The sequence below is a fragment of the Protopterus annectens genome, chromosome 3.part0 (assembly GCF_019279795.1).
Source record: "Protopterus annectens isolate FY-2018-M chromosome 3.part0, PAN1.0, whole genome shotgun sequence".
In the NCBI taxonomy this organism is placed as follows: Eukaryota; Metazoa; Chordata; order Ceratodontiformes; family Protopteridae; genus Protopterus; species Protopterus annectens.
The window spans coordinates 323419528-323436726 of record NC_056731.1 but is presented as its reverse complement, the minus strand read 5'-3'; the positions used below and the strand labels follow the sequence as shown (position 1 = coordinate 323436726).

At 36.2% G+C, this 17199-nt stretch overlaps 1 protein-coding gene across 1 annotated transcript in view; it reads right to left on the bottom strand.

Annotated features, from left to right (window-relative positions):
- Window positions 1-17199, bottom strand: part of DDC (dopa decarboxylase) — a 696490-nt gene that overhangs the window by 154839 nt on the left and 524452 nt on the right. Inside the window, exon 9 of the mRNA XM_044064799.1 lies at window positions 10274-10341. Coding sequence (XP_043920734.1) covers window positions 10274-10341 — 68 coding nt within the window. The remainder of the gene's footprint in view (window positions 1-10273; window positions 10342-17199) is intronic.

Genomic DNA, 17199 nt, shown 5'->3' with positions numbered 1-17199 from the left:
CTGTGGTCTTTCCAGCTGTTGCAGGTGTCTTGTAAGGTACATCCCAAAATGGGCCATTGTACTCTATGATGGATCTGATGAGTGATATGTAGAGGGGCACAATGACCTCTTTTGATCTGGAAGCAAACCCTTTTGTGATTAGGTGGGCCACATAGAAGGATTTTCTAACCATTTTGGCAATGTGATTATCAAAGGAGAGATTACTATCTACTTGGGTCCCCAGATCCCTTATTACATCTTCCATATTTAGGGGGCTACTACCTATGTGGTAGTTTGTGGGTACTTTGTTTTTTCCAAAGGGGAGGACTATGCACTTTTTGGCATTTATCTTGAGGCCATGGTTTTGACACCAGGTATCTGTCTCAGTGAGACCTTTTTGGAGGAAGTCTGTGTCAGCCGGAGAGTCAATTATAGCCCCTAGTTTGCAGTCATCGCCAAACTTGGTCAGCCATAGACCTCCTGTACTTACCTGTACCTCTGGGAAGTATATGCCGAACAGGAGGGGTCCTAGGACTGAGCCCTGGGGAACACCACTTGTAACTGGTTTAGAGTCAGACCTAGCTCCCGCAACTCTTACAATGTGGGTTCTGTCCGTGAGCCAGTTGGCAACCCATCTCATGATCTCCGGGTTTATGTTCAGGCTGGTGAGCTTGTCTATAATACCAGAATGGGGAATGGTGTCAAAGGCCTTTGCTAGGTCTAGGTAGGCTGTGTGGACCACCTTTCCCTTGTCTATAGCTTTGGTAACTGTCTCAAAGAAGTCCACTAGGTTTAGGAGGCATGATCTGCCCTTAACAAAGCCAAACTGAGTAGGGTCCAGCGTTTGGAGGTTCCCAGTGTCTCTGTTAATGAGATCCATGATGATGCACTCCATAGCCTTGCAGACCAAGCTAGTAAAGCTTATAGGACGATAGTTCCCAGGGTCTTTTGTGGCTCCACCTTTGTGGAGTGGAATAATCATTGCTGTGCACCACTATATGGGCACATAACCTGTGGAGAGGCTGAGTTTTAACAGTGTGTTTAGGTGAGGGGTTAGTTCATCTTTGAGCTCATGTAGGATGCAGTCTGGGACACCGTCCGGTCCCATTGATGCTGTGTTTTTGGCTTTGGAGAGGGCTGTTTTAATCTGAGTGTCTGTGATTGCAGGGGCACTACATTCTTTTGGTATGGTTATGGACCCTTTTGGGGGTGAGAGGGGGGATGAAGTTTGCACTGAACCTGTCTGCCAGGATGTTGGCGATTTCGGTAAATTCAGTGTATTTTGTGCCATTCTGCACTAACTCTGAGCAAATCTGAGAATTGCCACTTAGATTCTTGACATAGCTAAAGAATGCATTGTGGTTATCCTTAGAGTCCTTGGTGATTTTTTCTTTCAAAGCTAGCCTTGGATGATTTTATGAGGGATCATAGTTTTTTGCTGATACTGATCAGGGATGTCTTCCCTTCTTGGTATTTTTCTTTTCTCTGCACTAGTTTCCTCCTTCTATTGTATAGCTTGTTTATGGCAGGGGTCCACCAGACTGGTTTCCTTTTCTTGGAGGAGAGAGTCTTGGTTTTGCTTGAGATAGCACAATCCATGCATTCTTGTAGGTGCTCGTAGAATGCATTAGTAAAGGATTTTACAGCTTGGGCAGTGTTATCCTTTAACATGTGGGCTTTGAAACTTTCCACCTCATGTAATCATTTTTACATTGTTATATGTTACAAAGAGACATAGCAGCATATCATGCTGGTACTGCCAATCTGAAACCCCCACCCACCAAAAGTACACAGACTGTTAAAGATCCAATAGGAGGTCATGGAGAGGTTTCTGCAGGAAGAGCTGAAGAGTGACCGACCAATGAAACCCCTTTAGGGCAGGATCCTCCACGCAGGTCAGAGAGGATACGGAACCAAACAAGAAGACCACAATACAGGCCTCAATGGAATCGGCAGCGGGGGAGGTACCAGCGAGGAGATACATCTTGGAATGGAGCGAGACAGTCCAACAGGTGGAATTAAATAAAAACTTTGGCCTACCTTTTGGTGAGCCCATGGACATTAATTTATGGTCTGATTTCGAATGTTTTAATGACATAAATAGTAACTTAAGCGACTTTAATACAAGTGGCTACACAGCACATAGTAATATAACAATTATTCTATGCAGCCGCTTGATGTAAATTTGCCGGAGATACTTAGCAAAGGTTTTAATTTTGTTCCTACTGCTAGAGCCAACTTGGTTAAATTGATTTTAGATTTGAAAGTTTTAGTGAGAAAACTTAATTTGCATTTAATGTTTGGAAATGAAGCGTTTTTTAACAAACATTTACATAGAAGCAGTATGTGGAATCCCCCATTACCTAGTGTGTTAAGTGTGTTTTAAACTCTTTGTGATTTTGATTTTAGAGCTATTATTAGAAATGAGTGTCGACAATAGTATGTGGAATCTTAATGTTAATGAAAGAAAGTTATTGAATAAATTAATATCTGACAAAACTTTGAGGGTGATGAAACCCAATAAATGGGAAGGGGTGGTTTTAATGATGAAAACTGATTATAATAATAGAATGAATACGATGTTATGGGACGTTACACTTTATGAGGAAGTGTCACGTAATTATGTCAATGTTTCCCATCACCAAATAGATCTGGCCTTGAAGGATTTGATGGATCAAGGCCAAATTGACATGGAGGTACATAATTTTTTGAGTGTCAACCACCCTAGGGTATCGAACATTTTCAGTATCCCTAAGATTCATAAAAATCTTTTTGACCCCCCTATGAGGCCTATAGTTAGTGTAGCGCGCTGTAAAACTTTTTTCATAGGTAAATACATTGATTTCAGGTTAAAGTCAGTTTTGACAGAAGAGCAACATCTTTGTATTGATTCGTGGCATTTCTTGAAAAGATTAAATGGACTGGGTGAAGTAGAAGATGTTTCTTTTTTAACAGTGGATGTGGTGAATTTGTTTAATGTTATTCCGCATACATTGGGTCTTGAATGGTTCGAGGAATACCTATTTGACTCCAAAAGGTTTAGTAATAGTGAAATATAGAAGTTAGACCAACACCACGAATATTTGTAGAAGCTTTAATTCATTTGAAATCAAGAAAAGTAAGCGCTTTCGCGTGCCTCCAATGCACGCTTCATCAGACAAGTATAAAATAAAACAATGAATCATTCCTTTTTATATCTTGAATAGCAACTCTTAATGAATCAATTAAATGGTCAATTAGATCATTAAGTTCTTAGAGTCAAAGCTATTTAAAGGTATATATGTATATGTATATCTTAAGTGATAAAACAGTATTAAACAGTATTAAATCACTAAAGTAAACTTTAAAATCACAGTTTAAAAACACATATTTTGAAAAGAATCACATATTTTAAAAACAACCCATTTCGTTGATATTGGAATACAATGTTCACTATTTTACTCCCAATAAAAGTAATAAAGGTCACAGTGTTCATATTATTTCAGTAAAATTCATCCATAGCCTTCATTTAGAAGTGAATACCATAGCGATTATATGTTGGAACTTCCTGTTTCTCATAACATAATCCGCTGAGTGCAATAGTGTTCATTATTTCAAAAATGTAAAAAGACCAAATTCATGACGGAATAACAACAAGCTGTCAAAAGCATTTTTCATATATAGAGCGTCTGTGTTTGATATTATATATTAAATCAGTATGCTATTACATATAAACATTACCTATTTAAAAATCAAAAAATATAAATATATATCTGAATACTAATATGTAAAATGAAATAAAATATAAAAACAACAACTATGGATTAATTAGTTATCTATTAAATGTATATGTGCTATGCATGCACAAAAAATTATAAATATATAATAATAATATATAATTTATAATTAATATATATATATAACAAGAATTATAGATAAGTAAAATCAGAAAATACTAAAGTGCAATGTGTATAATGTATATATAGGCGCCAGAAATACCAAATATTTTAACCATATGATGAAGAGCAAATTGGAAAGCTGTATATGAAAGAAATACATTCCTTTCCTTAATATTACCCAGAAAATAAAGGAGGTAATCAATTCAGAATGCTTAGAAGGCCTGTGATGGAAGGGAGGCAAAATAGAAAATCATATCATATATAAGACATGTAAGTAATTAGGGTCACCAGTCAGATATGTATCCACAATAATAATATTATGTCAAGGGCATATTACAAATATACAAACCAGAATGGCCTATCCTTCTGCAATAAAGATATATGTACATATGGCTTGTTCAAAATATATGTATATCAACGTCCTGATAATTCATATCATTTTACCTGGAATTCACATTTAATACTATAAGGTCACCTATTAATGGTATTTTCTTTTCTTTAGGTGTGATCTAATACTAACATAGCTTAGTAATAGTGATGTTGGAGTATTAGTCACCCTGATGAAGCTAGTTCTTAAACATAATTTTATATTTTTTGAAGGACAGTTTTTCAAACAATTAACAGGGGTAGCTATAGGGGCATGTTGTGCCCCCATTTTTACAAATATCATAATGGTAATGTGGGAACGGAAATTTCTTTTTAATTCCAATTTTGTAGGATCATGGAATTTATATCTGAGATATATTAATGACTTGTTTTTTGTATGGAAGGGAGATGAGAATGACGTGAAGGAATTTCTAGACTTCATTAATAGCACTACAGGCTTTCTTAAATTTTTCTATAATTATAATAAGGACAGTATGAATTATCTGGATGTCCTTGTTATTAAAGATTCTGAAAATAAGTGTTTGGTTAGTAATCTATATAGAAAGCCCACATATAGCAATAGTTTACTACATTACACTAGTTGCCACCCAGATCATGTTAAGAAGGGCCTTGTAAAAGGACAATTTGTCCATATTTCACTTATGGTAAGTAGGGAGGTGGGCTATCAAGTTCATAGTAAAATTTTGGAAGAAATGTTAATAGCAAGGGACTATCCGATTAAGCTTATTAAGAGAGTCTGGGACGAAGTTACCAACAAGAGGGCATTAGGGGTATTTAGCCCACTCTTGAGTGAGACCTTTTGCCCTCAGAGTAGTCAAGGCAATTTTGTCATGCATAATGAGGTTGACAAACAGAAACATGTATAATTTTCCAGATCCTCTTTTGTAACAAGTTTTTCCATTGGCCACACTGCCATTCCTGATGTAGTGAGGAAGAATTGGATTATATTTAGGAGCCAAGGGGGTATTATTGACAAGTTAGGGGCATTCCCTAGTGTATTTTTTAGAAGGGGTAAGACTTTTAAGGAATTACTGCAGAGTACAAAAAATGTTGAAGTTTGGCATGGTAGGGGTACTCATGCCTGTGGTTTTTGTGCACAGTGTATCTATATCCATTCAGTGGACAAGATATTTATCAATGGAATAAAGGTCTATGCACAAGGGAACTACTCAAGTGTTACAAAGGGAGTGGTATGTGCCGCTGTTTGTTGTCAATGTACTGGGTTTTACATTGGTAAAACCAAGAGGAGTTTTAAGGATAGGGTTTATGAACACATTTGGGATATAAGAATTGCTAGCCCTAATAGTGCCCTATACAAACATGTGTTGCAACATCCCAGTCACAATTTTAAGTTTTTAGTTGTAGAAAAAGTTACACCAGATCCATGGGGTGGCCCATGGGAGGAAATACTTAATTTTAAAGAATTATGGTGGCAAATTAAATTGAATGCCACCAACCCACCCGGCCTCAATGATAGTGTTAGTATTAGTAGTTTTCTGAAATTACGCTCTTTTTTGGCTGATTTAAGCACTAGGATGAGTTTAAAAGAGGGGGAGTGTGTTAATGATTTTTAAAACCATTATGGAAGGTTTGTCTATTTAACCGTATATTTATATATATCAACATTTTTTATAGTGCTTATTATGAAGCATGAAATGGCATGTATTGATGTTAACTAACTTAACATAGTTTGTTTTGTGTTTTGTGTCAAAAGTCCAAGTATTGTCATGTGACAGTTTTTCACTATGAATATCTCAATGTTTAGTGATGCATTGATTCTGAAGAAGTCAGGTGACGGTGCTGACGAAAGCACTTAATAAACGGTTCTGAAATACTTTTTTTGGCGTGGACTGATTCTCTGCTGATTCTACTGTTTCCACAAGGGAGTTAGTACTCGAGTAGTTCTCACCGTTAATGTTTGGGTAATTAAAATCACCCAATATCAGGGTAATAAAGTTAATATAGTAGAGTTAAGCATTATTAATGTATATATTCTAGTAAATGTTGTTTAATGTTTTACTTATGCACTGTCACACCTTGGCTATGTGCTGTACATGCAGTCTTTTTCAAATGTCTTTATGGCAGTATTTATTTTCTTTGTATTGCTAAGTACATTTATTACTTGTTATTATCTTTGCCAAAGTAGCCTGGGTTGTTGCTGAAAAGGGTCCTGGGACCAGTTCACTTTCCTGGTTAAAAAAGTATAAATAAATACAAAACAGGAAAAAAATGGCAGGGGGTTTTAACATGACAGAAGTAATTAAGGAACTAGTAAAGCATGTTTTAATTCTGCATCATTCATGAGAGACAAAAGTCTTCCCACTGAAGGCACTGGGAAGTAGCATATAGACTTAGTATGGAGTCCTTTCCAGTATTAGTTGTCAGCTGTACATGATACAGCAAGGATAATTTACCACGGTGAGAGTTTTCACATCTCAGGATGAGAGTGTGGGGGGAAGGTTTGTCAATTCCTTGAGAACTACAAAAGAATACATTTAAAAAGTCTGCAATTTACCTAGTTTCTTTTGCTGGAAGTAGCTAACAGCTATTTATAGCATGCAAGAAGGTCCATCAGACACACAAATGAGATTCATTCAAGGAAACATAGAAGTAGCTCTGTTACAGAAAGTGTGTCAGATGACAGTGCTTCACATTCCAGCTATTCTGTCTTAATGGCATAAGAAAACAATACCACTTCCTTATGTATAGCATGCCTCATACGAAGAGGACTTGAAATATATTCTGGGAAGAAACAATGAAAGCAAGAAAAAAGATTACGTTACCAAGGCATACCCTATCAGCTGCCATTTTGTGGGAAACACATTAAAATTGTAAAAGAAGCACTTGGAGTGATCCTGAGGCATTAAAATAGCCCAGAAAATAAAGATACAATACAATGAAAAAAAAAATGTTTTGAGTTCTAAGGTGGAGTTTCCTTTAAGGAGGAGGGGACAGAGAATACAGCCTTGTGATACACCGGTGGTGACTATGAGGTATGGAGAGAGAGGGAGGAGTACTATTTTACTGAACAACACTAACTGGAGAAGTAGAACCACAGAAGGGTGGGCTGAAATAGACCTAGTGAGGGCATCTGAAGCAGTAGTTTATTGTGACAAACTGTACTGAAGGCCTTAGATAAGTCTAGAAAAAAGTTGGAGATTAGTTTGCCATTCTGCTATATTGACAGTACCTATAAAGGTTGGAAGTACAGTGTTACTGCTATGGGAAAGATGCAAGCTGTGATGTGTAGGGGAGATAGTTTAGCAGTTGTTTTTGAATAGATTTTTCAAGTACTTTGGACAGAGGGGATAAGATTGCTATAGGCCTACAGCTAGTGATGTCTGTTGAATTTCCTCCTTTGTTTAGAGGGGTTATGTGTGATTTTTTCCAGGGAGGGAGATAATGTGGGACTCCTGAAATGACCTATTTATAAGGATTGAGACAGAATAGTCATTAGTTGAAGAAGAGCATTGTTTATGTTTGTTTAAAAGTAGTTTTATACAGGATGTGGGCACAGGTTTGAAGGTGAAAGTGGATGTAGTGATAAGTGGCTGTTGGGCAGGGTTGGGATTAGATGCTTGGGAATCCTTGGTTAGGGAAGCTATTCTACCTATGAAATATGAGTTAATTATATTGCAGTTTCGAGTAGTGAGTTATTGGGAGAGGAGTTAGGTTTAAATTTTTGGCTAAGAGGTAAGACTTCTTTAATAACTGATCAGAATGTTTTAGGGTTGTGTTTACTTTTGTTCTGAATGTTATTATGGCATATAGTAAGCTGAGGAGTAGCATGATTAATTAATGCCCTTCACCTTGCTCCTCTCAAAAAGAACAGATAATACCCTCCCATAGGCACTCAGTATGACCCCTTGACACCCATCCATCAGCTCCCATGCATACCCTACGAATGTGAAGCCATATTGTCTAAGGACCTCTGGGAGAATATCATTTCAGCATCAAGAAAATTGCCATTTTGGAGACACTGAGGAGAAGGCATTCTAGAAAATACAAAATCACACAGTTTTAGCAATAAAGCTGTGTGCAAAACTACACATACCACAGAGGTGTGCACAAAGGAGTATGTAGCTGTGGCAGTCTCTATAAAAATAATGACTTACATATATTTAGGCCTTGTTGCTTTGTATGCTGCATTGACCACTTCAGCATTTCACACACAACAGACGAGGTATGCTAAGTTTATGGATACTATGTACACAAGCTGTTCCGACTCCATTACTCTTCTTATTCCCAATACTATTAAATATTATGTAATAATCACGCGCACTTTGGAAACGTCCACAGTAGGTCAACTGGCACTCTGGGAAGTTCCTAAACTACCCCCAACCCAAAGTTGAGTACCATAACCATAAAAAAAGTCCTGTCACAAGCGGAGGAGCAAATAAAGTGAACTGCAAAACTGTAGCAGTAAACTCCTAGTTGCTAACATTTAATGATGCTCATTTAAGCAGCAGTGAGTAAAGGTACTCATTTAAGCAGAAGGCACATTATCAGCCAGCACTGCTCAAATGAATGCCGGCACTGTGTGCACATCCAATTGCCCTCTAACAGCTTGTGCCTGGAGCAGCCACTACCTTCACTCTAACTTGGCTATGGTACTGTCATTCTTACTGTGTCCCCCTGTGATGCTGGAATATTCTAGATATCAGTGTACTATGGCCAATGATAGGCAAACATTTGTTTCCAGTGGGATTATGTTTCCCTTCTCCCTGTGTAGACCCATGTATGCCACACAAATATCACACACATCCAAAACATCCTCCATACTTAGGTGCAATCTGTCAATAATCCACGGGTCAGAGAGCTGGTGTAGCCAGAGCCAATGACACTGTGTTTGTGGCTGTCTACTTACTGCGGGATGGACAGCAGCTGGTAACAGCACCCATAAAGGCAGTCAGGATGGTTACCTGCATAGCCAATAGTGCCCGGAAAATAATCATTTTCCCTTTCATTTTCTGATTGTGTGTGGCCTCACAGGTTTAAGTTCCAGTTTAGAAAAGTGCAGCATCACCTTATAAAGTCAGAAAATCTCATGCCTAACAATGGGCCTTTGCACTTATTTTCATATTACTTTCATTTGTATACAGTGCTTGAAGTGTGCCTTTTAAAAGTTTACAAATGCTACAACTTTGGTATAACACCTTACGATTGCTGTAGATTGTTTTTGAATCCTGCCCAGTGAAAATGGCATGCAGAATGTAAAATGAATGTAGCTAGTTTACCCACATAGATAATTTGTTGCACTGGAACTTTCCTGGACATAGAATATTTACTGTTGCAAAAACAGCATTTATAATGGAACACAACACATTATATTCAAGATTTTTAAGATTAAACTATAAGTTTATTGCCACTACCACCACTAATATATTTTGTGCAGTCTTTTGTAGTACTTGTTTGGATGTGTTTTCCCACTCTTTTTACAATGCATTTTCTACCTCAGAACTTGTTGCTTCTGTTCCTGTGTAACTCTGAAATGGTGTCCTGCTGTGTATATTTTCCCACTTAATACACATTAATTAAAAAAAAGAAATGAAGCACACACACACACACACACACACACACACACACACACACGCACGCACGCACGCATGCACACACACACACACACACACACACACACACACACACACACACACACACACACACACACACACACACACACACACACACATATTAAATGTGACTCAGTCAATGCTTTTTGTTATCACCTTCACAGCTGCCAACAATAAATCCTTGAATATGTGGTGGGGGCACTTACACATCTATGCTCTAACTTCAATGTTACCTTTAGAATAACAAAATCTAGCTATAGCAGCAAGAATCATTGTAACTTTTAAAAAGAGCTAATTAGCTAGCATATTATTATACTGAAAGTAATCCAGAGAAAGTAAAAGGATATAAACCAAGTTTGCTTCCACAAAGAACAATAGGTTATATTCTTAAGGCAAACCAGTCAAACTACAAAAGTAATTGATTAGCTATAAATAAGAATTTAAATCTATATAACTTACCACATAGCGGAACAGTCAAAGTTCACTAAGAGCCACTTATGAGCATTAAAATTGAATGAATCTGCAAACTGACACAGAAAACACAAATTAATGAAATATGAACAAATCATGCTTGTTACATTCCACAAAAATGTACATACCTCAAGTAACTATTTGGGGTTATGACTGTTATCATATAGCGATTCTCTATTACAGATAGACTTCACTTTTTTCTCCTAAGAATTGACAATGCTCTGCAATCATGACATTACAGTTCATGAAACCTGTACAAAAATGTTCTTGATTCAAAGTTTAATACGGTTTAGGAAGCAATATTTTTCTGCACCTGCTCTGGTCTGGTGTTTTCATGATTAATTTGATCTCACAGCAATCGTTTATTACATAGTTATTTTTAATGTCATTGCTTCATACATTGCTTTAAAAGGGATTGCAAGCAATAGCTGCTGTAGTCATGGTTATTCACTATGTTCTTTGAGGAGGAATAAACACCTGTTGGCTCTTGTACCATTTGACCAAATCTTGGAACACTAAGAAATGATACATGGATATTCAGGTATGAGACACTGTAGAACAGCTTCATAACAAAAGAAAATCAAATCTTGTTTAAGGGTGAAAGTGCTTTTGTAGAAGAAACAAAATCAATTTATATATGGTCAGTATGTTTGTTATTAAGGTAACCAATTAAAACACACACCAAGTATCACTGGGTATCATGGGGTATATACCAGGCCTAGTCTAACATTCTGTGCAGTGGTGTCACATCCAGAGTTCCAAGTCCTTTACTTTTGTATAAAATCTTGATAACTGACATACTCTTTCCCTTACTCATACAGCCTTCTGCTGCTTCACCACAGGGTATAAACGAATAAATACCCAAACGTCCAGCCAATTACCTTCCTTCCTTCTTTTTTAGTTGGTGGCTGAGATTGACAGTGAACTGGTTAACATTATAGCCCTACTGACAAAACAGAGGATGTTTTGAGGAGTGAAGCTATATGGGTGATTGGATTATTTCTTTATGTATGTATGTATGTACAAGTGTATGTTTGTTAGCCCAGAGAGTTTTACTTGACAGAGTCCATTTCTTTCAGTGGACACTTCCTGAAAAAATATCTGGAGATAAGTCTTTTTTTTTAAACAACAAACTTCTTTAATGAATTATCACTTATGTCATAGGCAATCATTCATTTATATGAATGAAAACAAACCATGTTGACATATTTTCAGTTGCAAACATTAAAAGTCATCTATAATCATCTAAGAGTCATTGTCGATGGAACATTAGATAATTCATTCAGTCCCAACCTTTCCTTAAACCTCATTCCTTCTCCAAAACATTATTCAGCATGTATTGTTCCCAAAAATCCCATTTTTCTAAATAATTTGCTCCCACTCTTTTCTAAAGATCCCACTTCCAGATCTTTTATCTCTGTTACTATATTTACTACTTCTAGTATGGTTGCTTTAGACTTTGATTTCCAACTAATTAATCTAAGGATAACTCATATCACCAAGTAAAATGACAAAGCTATGCAATAAATGTGACTCAAGAAATTCAATGAATTTATGGGTTAAATAATTAATTGATTGTTTTCTATAGGGACAAATGAATCTCAAAGCACTCTGAACAACATGTGAATAAAAATTTAATCCAGTTTCAAAATGTGTATTGATTGCAACAAGTCTACATAATAAACCACATTTTATAATATTAATACCTCATCACAATCGATCTTTGTATACCCAGGAAAAGTTAACGTGGTTGATTCCCATGGGTCAGTGATGACAATGATATCAATATTCCCTTGCTTTACAAGTAACAGCAAGTTAGGATATTCGTTCCCCATACTCCTTGCATTACAATAATACACCTTCAAAGAATTATTATGTGAGTATTTCCTAGAGTGGCACAGGGGTTTGATTTAATACTGACATTAATTTACTGTAAACAAGACTGGACCCTTAAGGACTTAAGTGTAAACTGTCCCTGGAAAACATGGTAGTCACCAGAGAATTCTTATCAATATGTAATGAGAGTTAAATTTAAGTAGTGTATAAGAGTCTTATCCAGCTATTAAATAACAAAGCCTTAGTGTTAAGGTAAACATTTCATTTAGGACTGTGAGTACTTTCACCCAACACCACCTTAATGTGATTAGTTTCTATTATTTAAACAGCCTCTAGTAAAGTTTTTTCATGTAATTAAGTGTAGTAGTTTTCAAACTGTTTGTCCAACACTGTAAAAAGATAGATCTAACTCTCTTCCTGGCAGCTGTTGGCTTCTCCAACATACCAAAATTAGCCTAGTAATGATTGCAGGGTCTACTTTATGCGCTCGAAACATAAAAAACCCGAATCCAAATAGTGTGACACATAAAGAGCAAAACGCAAATACGTCAAACGTACTAAAGCACGAAATTTAAAACCTTGAATTGTCATAGTCGGCTAACCCACCACCCGCAACACACTACCTACCCAAACACAATAAAAAAACACATACATACACTAACCAAAACCCTACTTCTGACCCTAAATTAAAGCACCAAAACCCTACTGCTAACCCTACACTAAACCCCACATACACAACTATCTATGCACTGTCCTTAACCCCTCCCTAACCCTAAGCTCCGTAACTACCGCACACATCCCCTACAGAGCTATAAACAAACTAACTGTACCACACACATACACTTAACAAAACCATACAGTAAACCTTACATACATTACCTACACAAAACCTTACATACACTACCTACCTATGCACTTACTTTAACCCCTCCCTAACCCTAAGGTCCGTAACTATCACACACTTACCTTACGCAGCTATACCACAGATGGGCCAACTATACAAATTTGATATTTCCACTTTCGTGGTTTCGTTCTTTTGACATATTTGCAGTTTGCTCTTTACGTGTCGTGCTATTTGCATTCAGGTTTTTCAGCTTTCGAGCATTTAAAGTAGACCCGTGATTGCATGACAGCTTCAATAACCTTAGTAATAACATCAGTAACGAATTTCAAGATATTATTATTATTATATTATTATTGTCTAAACAATTAGGTAATCTTCTCCCTAATATCCTTCTTTTACATTTTTCATTGTCATTTACTTCAGCAGTGTCAGGAATAGGCTTATCAATAACCTTGCTAATATCCTTATTCAGCACAACAATTTTGGGATTTAAAACTGATGTTGGAGGGTGAGTAAAATCATTCAACTACATTGTAGAATTTCCTGAGATATTGTCCTGAGTATTAAATTGATCTAAGATAGGCGGATCTATAGCAGTAGATGAAATAGGACCATCAGCAGTTATAATTACAGATGATTTTGGGATTGAAGGAATTAAATCAGAACTTACATCAGTTACAATAGAAGAATCAATAGATTGTATGTTATTTAATTCATCATTAGAAGAAGACTCAGCTTCATTACATAATTCAACTTGATTAATATATTCCTCTTGTGCATGTCATGAGAAATATGAGAAGTTGAACATTGTATACCTAAAACTTTCCTTTTCATAACTCCTGTCAATGAAGCTTTAATATTTTAATTCATCTTAGTAGAGCTCCTAACTTTAGTTACAACTTTAATATTACATTCATTGTTTTTCTTGTTTCACTTTCTTAAATGACTAGTCTTTAATTCAGGCAATTTCAAAACAATTTGTTTTACTGATTTATTATCACAACAGAAATTTATATTAATTACTTGATCAGACCTGTTAAATGGATGTTGTAAGTCAACGTCCGTAATATTATTTGATGCTTTAGTTGATTCATTATGTAGATTATTAGCCCATTTACTTCTTAAAACACTATTTTATTTATTTATTTATTTATTTTATTTTACATTTGTTGACCGGGCTAGTCCAACTAGATATATTTTCATTTTCAGTAGAGGCCCGGGGAGAAAAGCTCCAACATAGCACAAAATGAAATATACAATTGTATAACAAATAAAATAATAAGTATTTGGAATAAAGAAGAAGGTTATTAAAAAGTACAATACTAAAAAGGTGAGTATAAAGTCATATATCAGTCATGTAATCGTATGATATGTGAAGATACACTACAGTTCATTGTAGTTAACATAAATACTTGTGGTTATATAAGTTTTACAGTGACCAGATTTTAGCATACAGATGGGTATGTAGAGTATGATTATGTATCCATAGGCAGTAAGAAGATAAAAAAAGGATAGGTAGTAGATTAATCTGGGTTAGTGCAAGGGCATAACCAGAGTGATTTTAGGTGACTTTTGAGTTTTTGCTTAAAGAGTGACAGTGAAGGTAGTAGTGTTAGGTCGGTAGGCAGAAGGTTCCAGTGTTTCCCAGCAGTATTGGAGAATAGGCTGTCGCCTGACAAGTTATTGGACTTACTTGTGCTAGCACGTAGTTTGCTTAAAGAGCGTAGGGAATTAAGATTATTATAAGGGGTAATGAGGTTAGCAAGTATTGGAGTACTATTTGGTTGGTAAAAGATTTTATGAGCAATGGAGAGTTGGGAATAAGTTAGCACGTTAGGGAATTCAAGCCAGTCTAGCTGCTTTAGATTCAGACAGTGGTGTGTTCGAAATGCATTTCCAGTGGCAAATCTGGCAATATTATTTGAGAAGATTATTTTTCTTTAGATTAGTATAAATAGGAGAAGCATAGAGAAGAGTTGAGACTAAGTGAGAGTGGGCAATAGTGGTTCTAGCTATGGGAGTTAAGAAGGGTTTGATTCGATATAAGGAGCCCATTTTTTTGTTCACTGTTTGAATGGTGTTATTTATATGGTTATCGAAGTTGAGGTTGTTGTCAATTGTAACTCCTAATAGTTTGGTAGTAGGATCGGGAAAGATGAGGGTACCATTGTTAGATTTAATAGAGAAGTTTATGGGAGAGGACCTATTGGTAGGTGTGAAAAGTAGAAGCTTGTTTTTTTTGGCGTTTAAAAGGGGACAGCATTTCTGGAACCAGTCTTCTACTGAGTTGAATACTTTTTGAGCTAGAGAGTGTAGATCAGAAGTGGAGTTGACAGAACATATAAGTGTGGAATCATCAGCATATTGAATACAGGTAGCTTCAGGGACTGCTACATGAAGGCCGTTGATGAATAGTGAAAAAAGAAGAGGTCCTAAAATGGAGCCCTGGGGGACTCCAAGAGTGACTGGCAGGTGGGATGAAAGTTTATTTTCCCAGAGAACTGCCTGTTGCCTATTGTTAAGGTAAGATTTGAACCATTGTATAGCTGGGGTATCTACAGCAAGAAGTTCAAGAGTATTTATAAGCAGTGGATGATTAACCATATCAAAAGCCTTTGAAAGGTCGATGAAGAGAGCAGAAGAGAGGATGTTGTTATTACGATTCTTATAAATGGAGTCAGTGAAAGATAGTAGAGCGGTGGTAGTACTATGAAATGGCCTAAAGCCATGCTGGCACTTAGCCAGTATGTCATGTTTAGTTAGGTGGTTTAGTAGCTGGTGGTGAATGCACTTTTCCATGACTTTAGCTAGAGGTGATAGTAGAGCTATTGGTCTATAATTAGAGTAGTCGTAGGATTTACCACCTTTATGTAGGGGGATGATGTGGGAGATTTTCCAGATGTCTGGAATATTTCCTTCATTAATGGTTCTGTTAAGTAGGATGGATATGGGGAAGGCAATAACTTTATTATCAGAGAAAACTGCCAAAGCTCCTTCCAGGAAGATTGAAAACCACAAATGGTATTTAATCAGATTTCCAGCTCCTTCTGAGTTAATAAATTGGATGGACGCGACTTACCATCCAAAATATGTGAAACCGCATTTAATTTATTAAAGTTAACATAGGATCACAAGTCTTGAACCCAACTATTAAGTAAAAACACACCATAACCATTATTAGGTCATTAAGTTGAAATTCATTAAACGTATCCATTATAAGAACTAAATTGTTGGACAAGAAAAATTTTAATATTATTAAAGGGTAAAATGAATTAATGTACTCTGTGAGTGCTTGATAATTAATTATATAACAGAACAGCTAAAGAAAATAAAATTATTCAGATATAAAGTTACCTTATTTGTTTATTTTACTTTTGTTGTCTGGGTTAGTCCGACTGAGCTGAGTGGCTCATTTTCAGTGGAGACACGGGGAGAAAAGCTCCAAAAGTGAAATACAATATTTATTTATGAAGATGAAAACAATCATTATTATTAAATGCAACATAGTCTAGCAATGAGATGCTATAGTTAACCACCAGAGTAAAACAAACATAGCAGATAGAGAAACAAAAAGAAATACATATATCCCAATTTCCTTGTGTATCTTTGCATGTACTCCAATTATAGAGTGTCCCCTTAACTATCCTGCTTCAGCCAATAAGCAGTTCACTGAATAATTAAAAAAAAAAAACAATGAAGTTCATTCCCTGTATCTTAATAAAGATGTGGAAGAGCTCACAAATAAAATGAATGTTGTCTTTAAAAGTAAATGCTAAACTGTTTCACCCAGGTTAGCAAAAAGAAAACACACTGTATCATTGATCATAGATGTTTCTAGATCAAGAAGCAGTTGTCTGAATAATTAAAAACAATAAAGTGACTTCCCTCCACTTTGATAAAGGCTTGGGAGAGCTCACAGCATAAAATGAATGCTGTTTTAAAAATAAACAGTAAACTGTTTCATCCAGGTCATCTGATGTGCAGCTCCTCAGCTTGTGATGGTAATGCATGCATACAGAAGCCTACAGCCAGAATCCTTTGTCTTTCTGAAATATACATTTTTGAAGGGTTTGTTTTAGCAGACAGTTTTAAAGGGTTTATGTTACTGGACATTTTGCTGATTTAACAATAGCACTTAAACAGTGTTTACATGTGGTTCTGGCTATGTGACAGTAGAGTTAGCAAATTTAAGTAAAGTAGATATGGAGGGCTATATCCCCAGTAATGGGGGTGT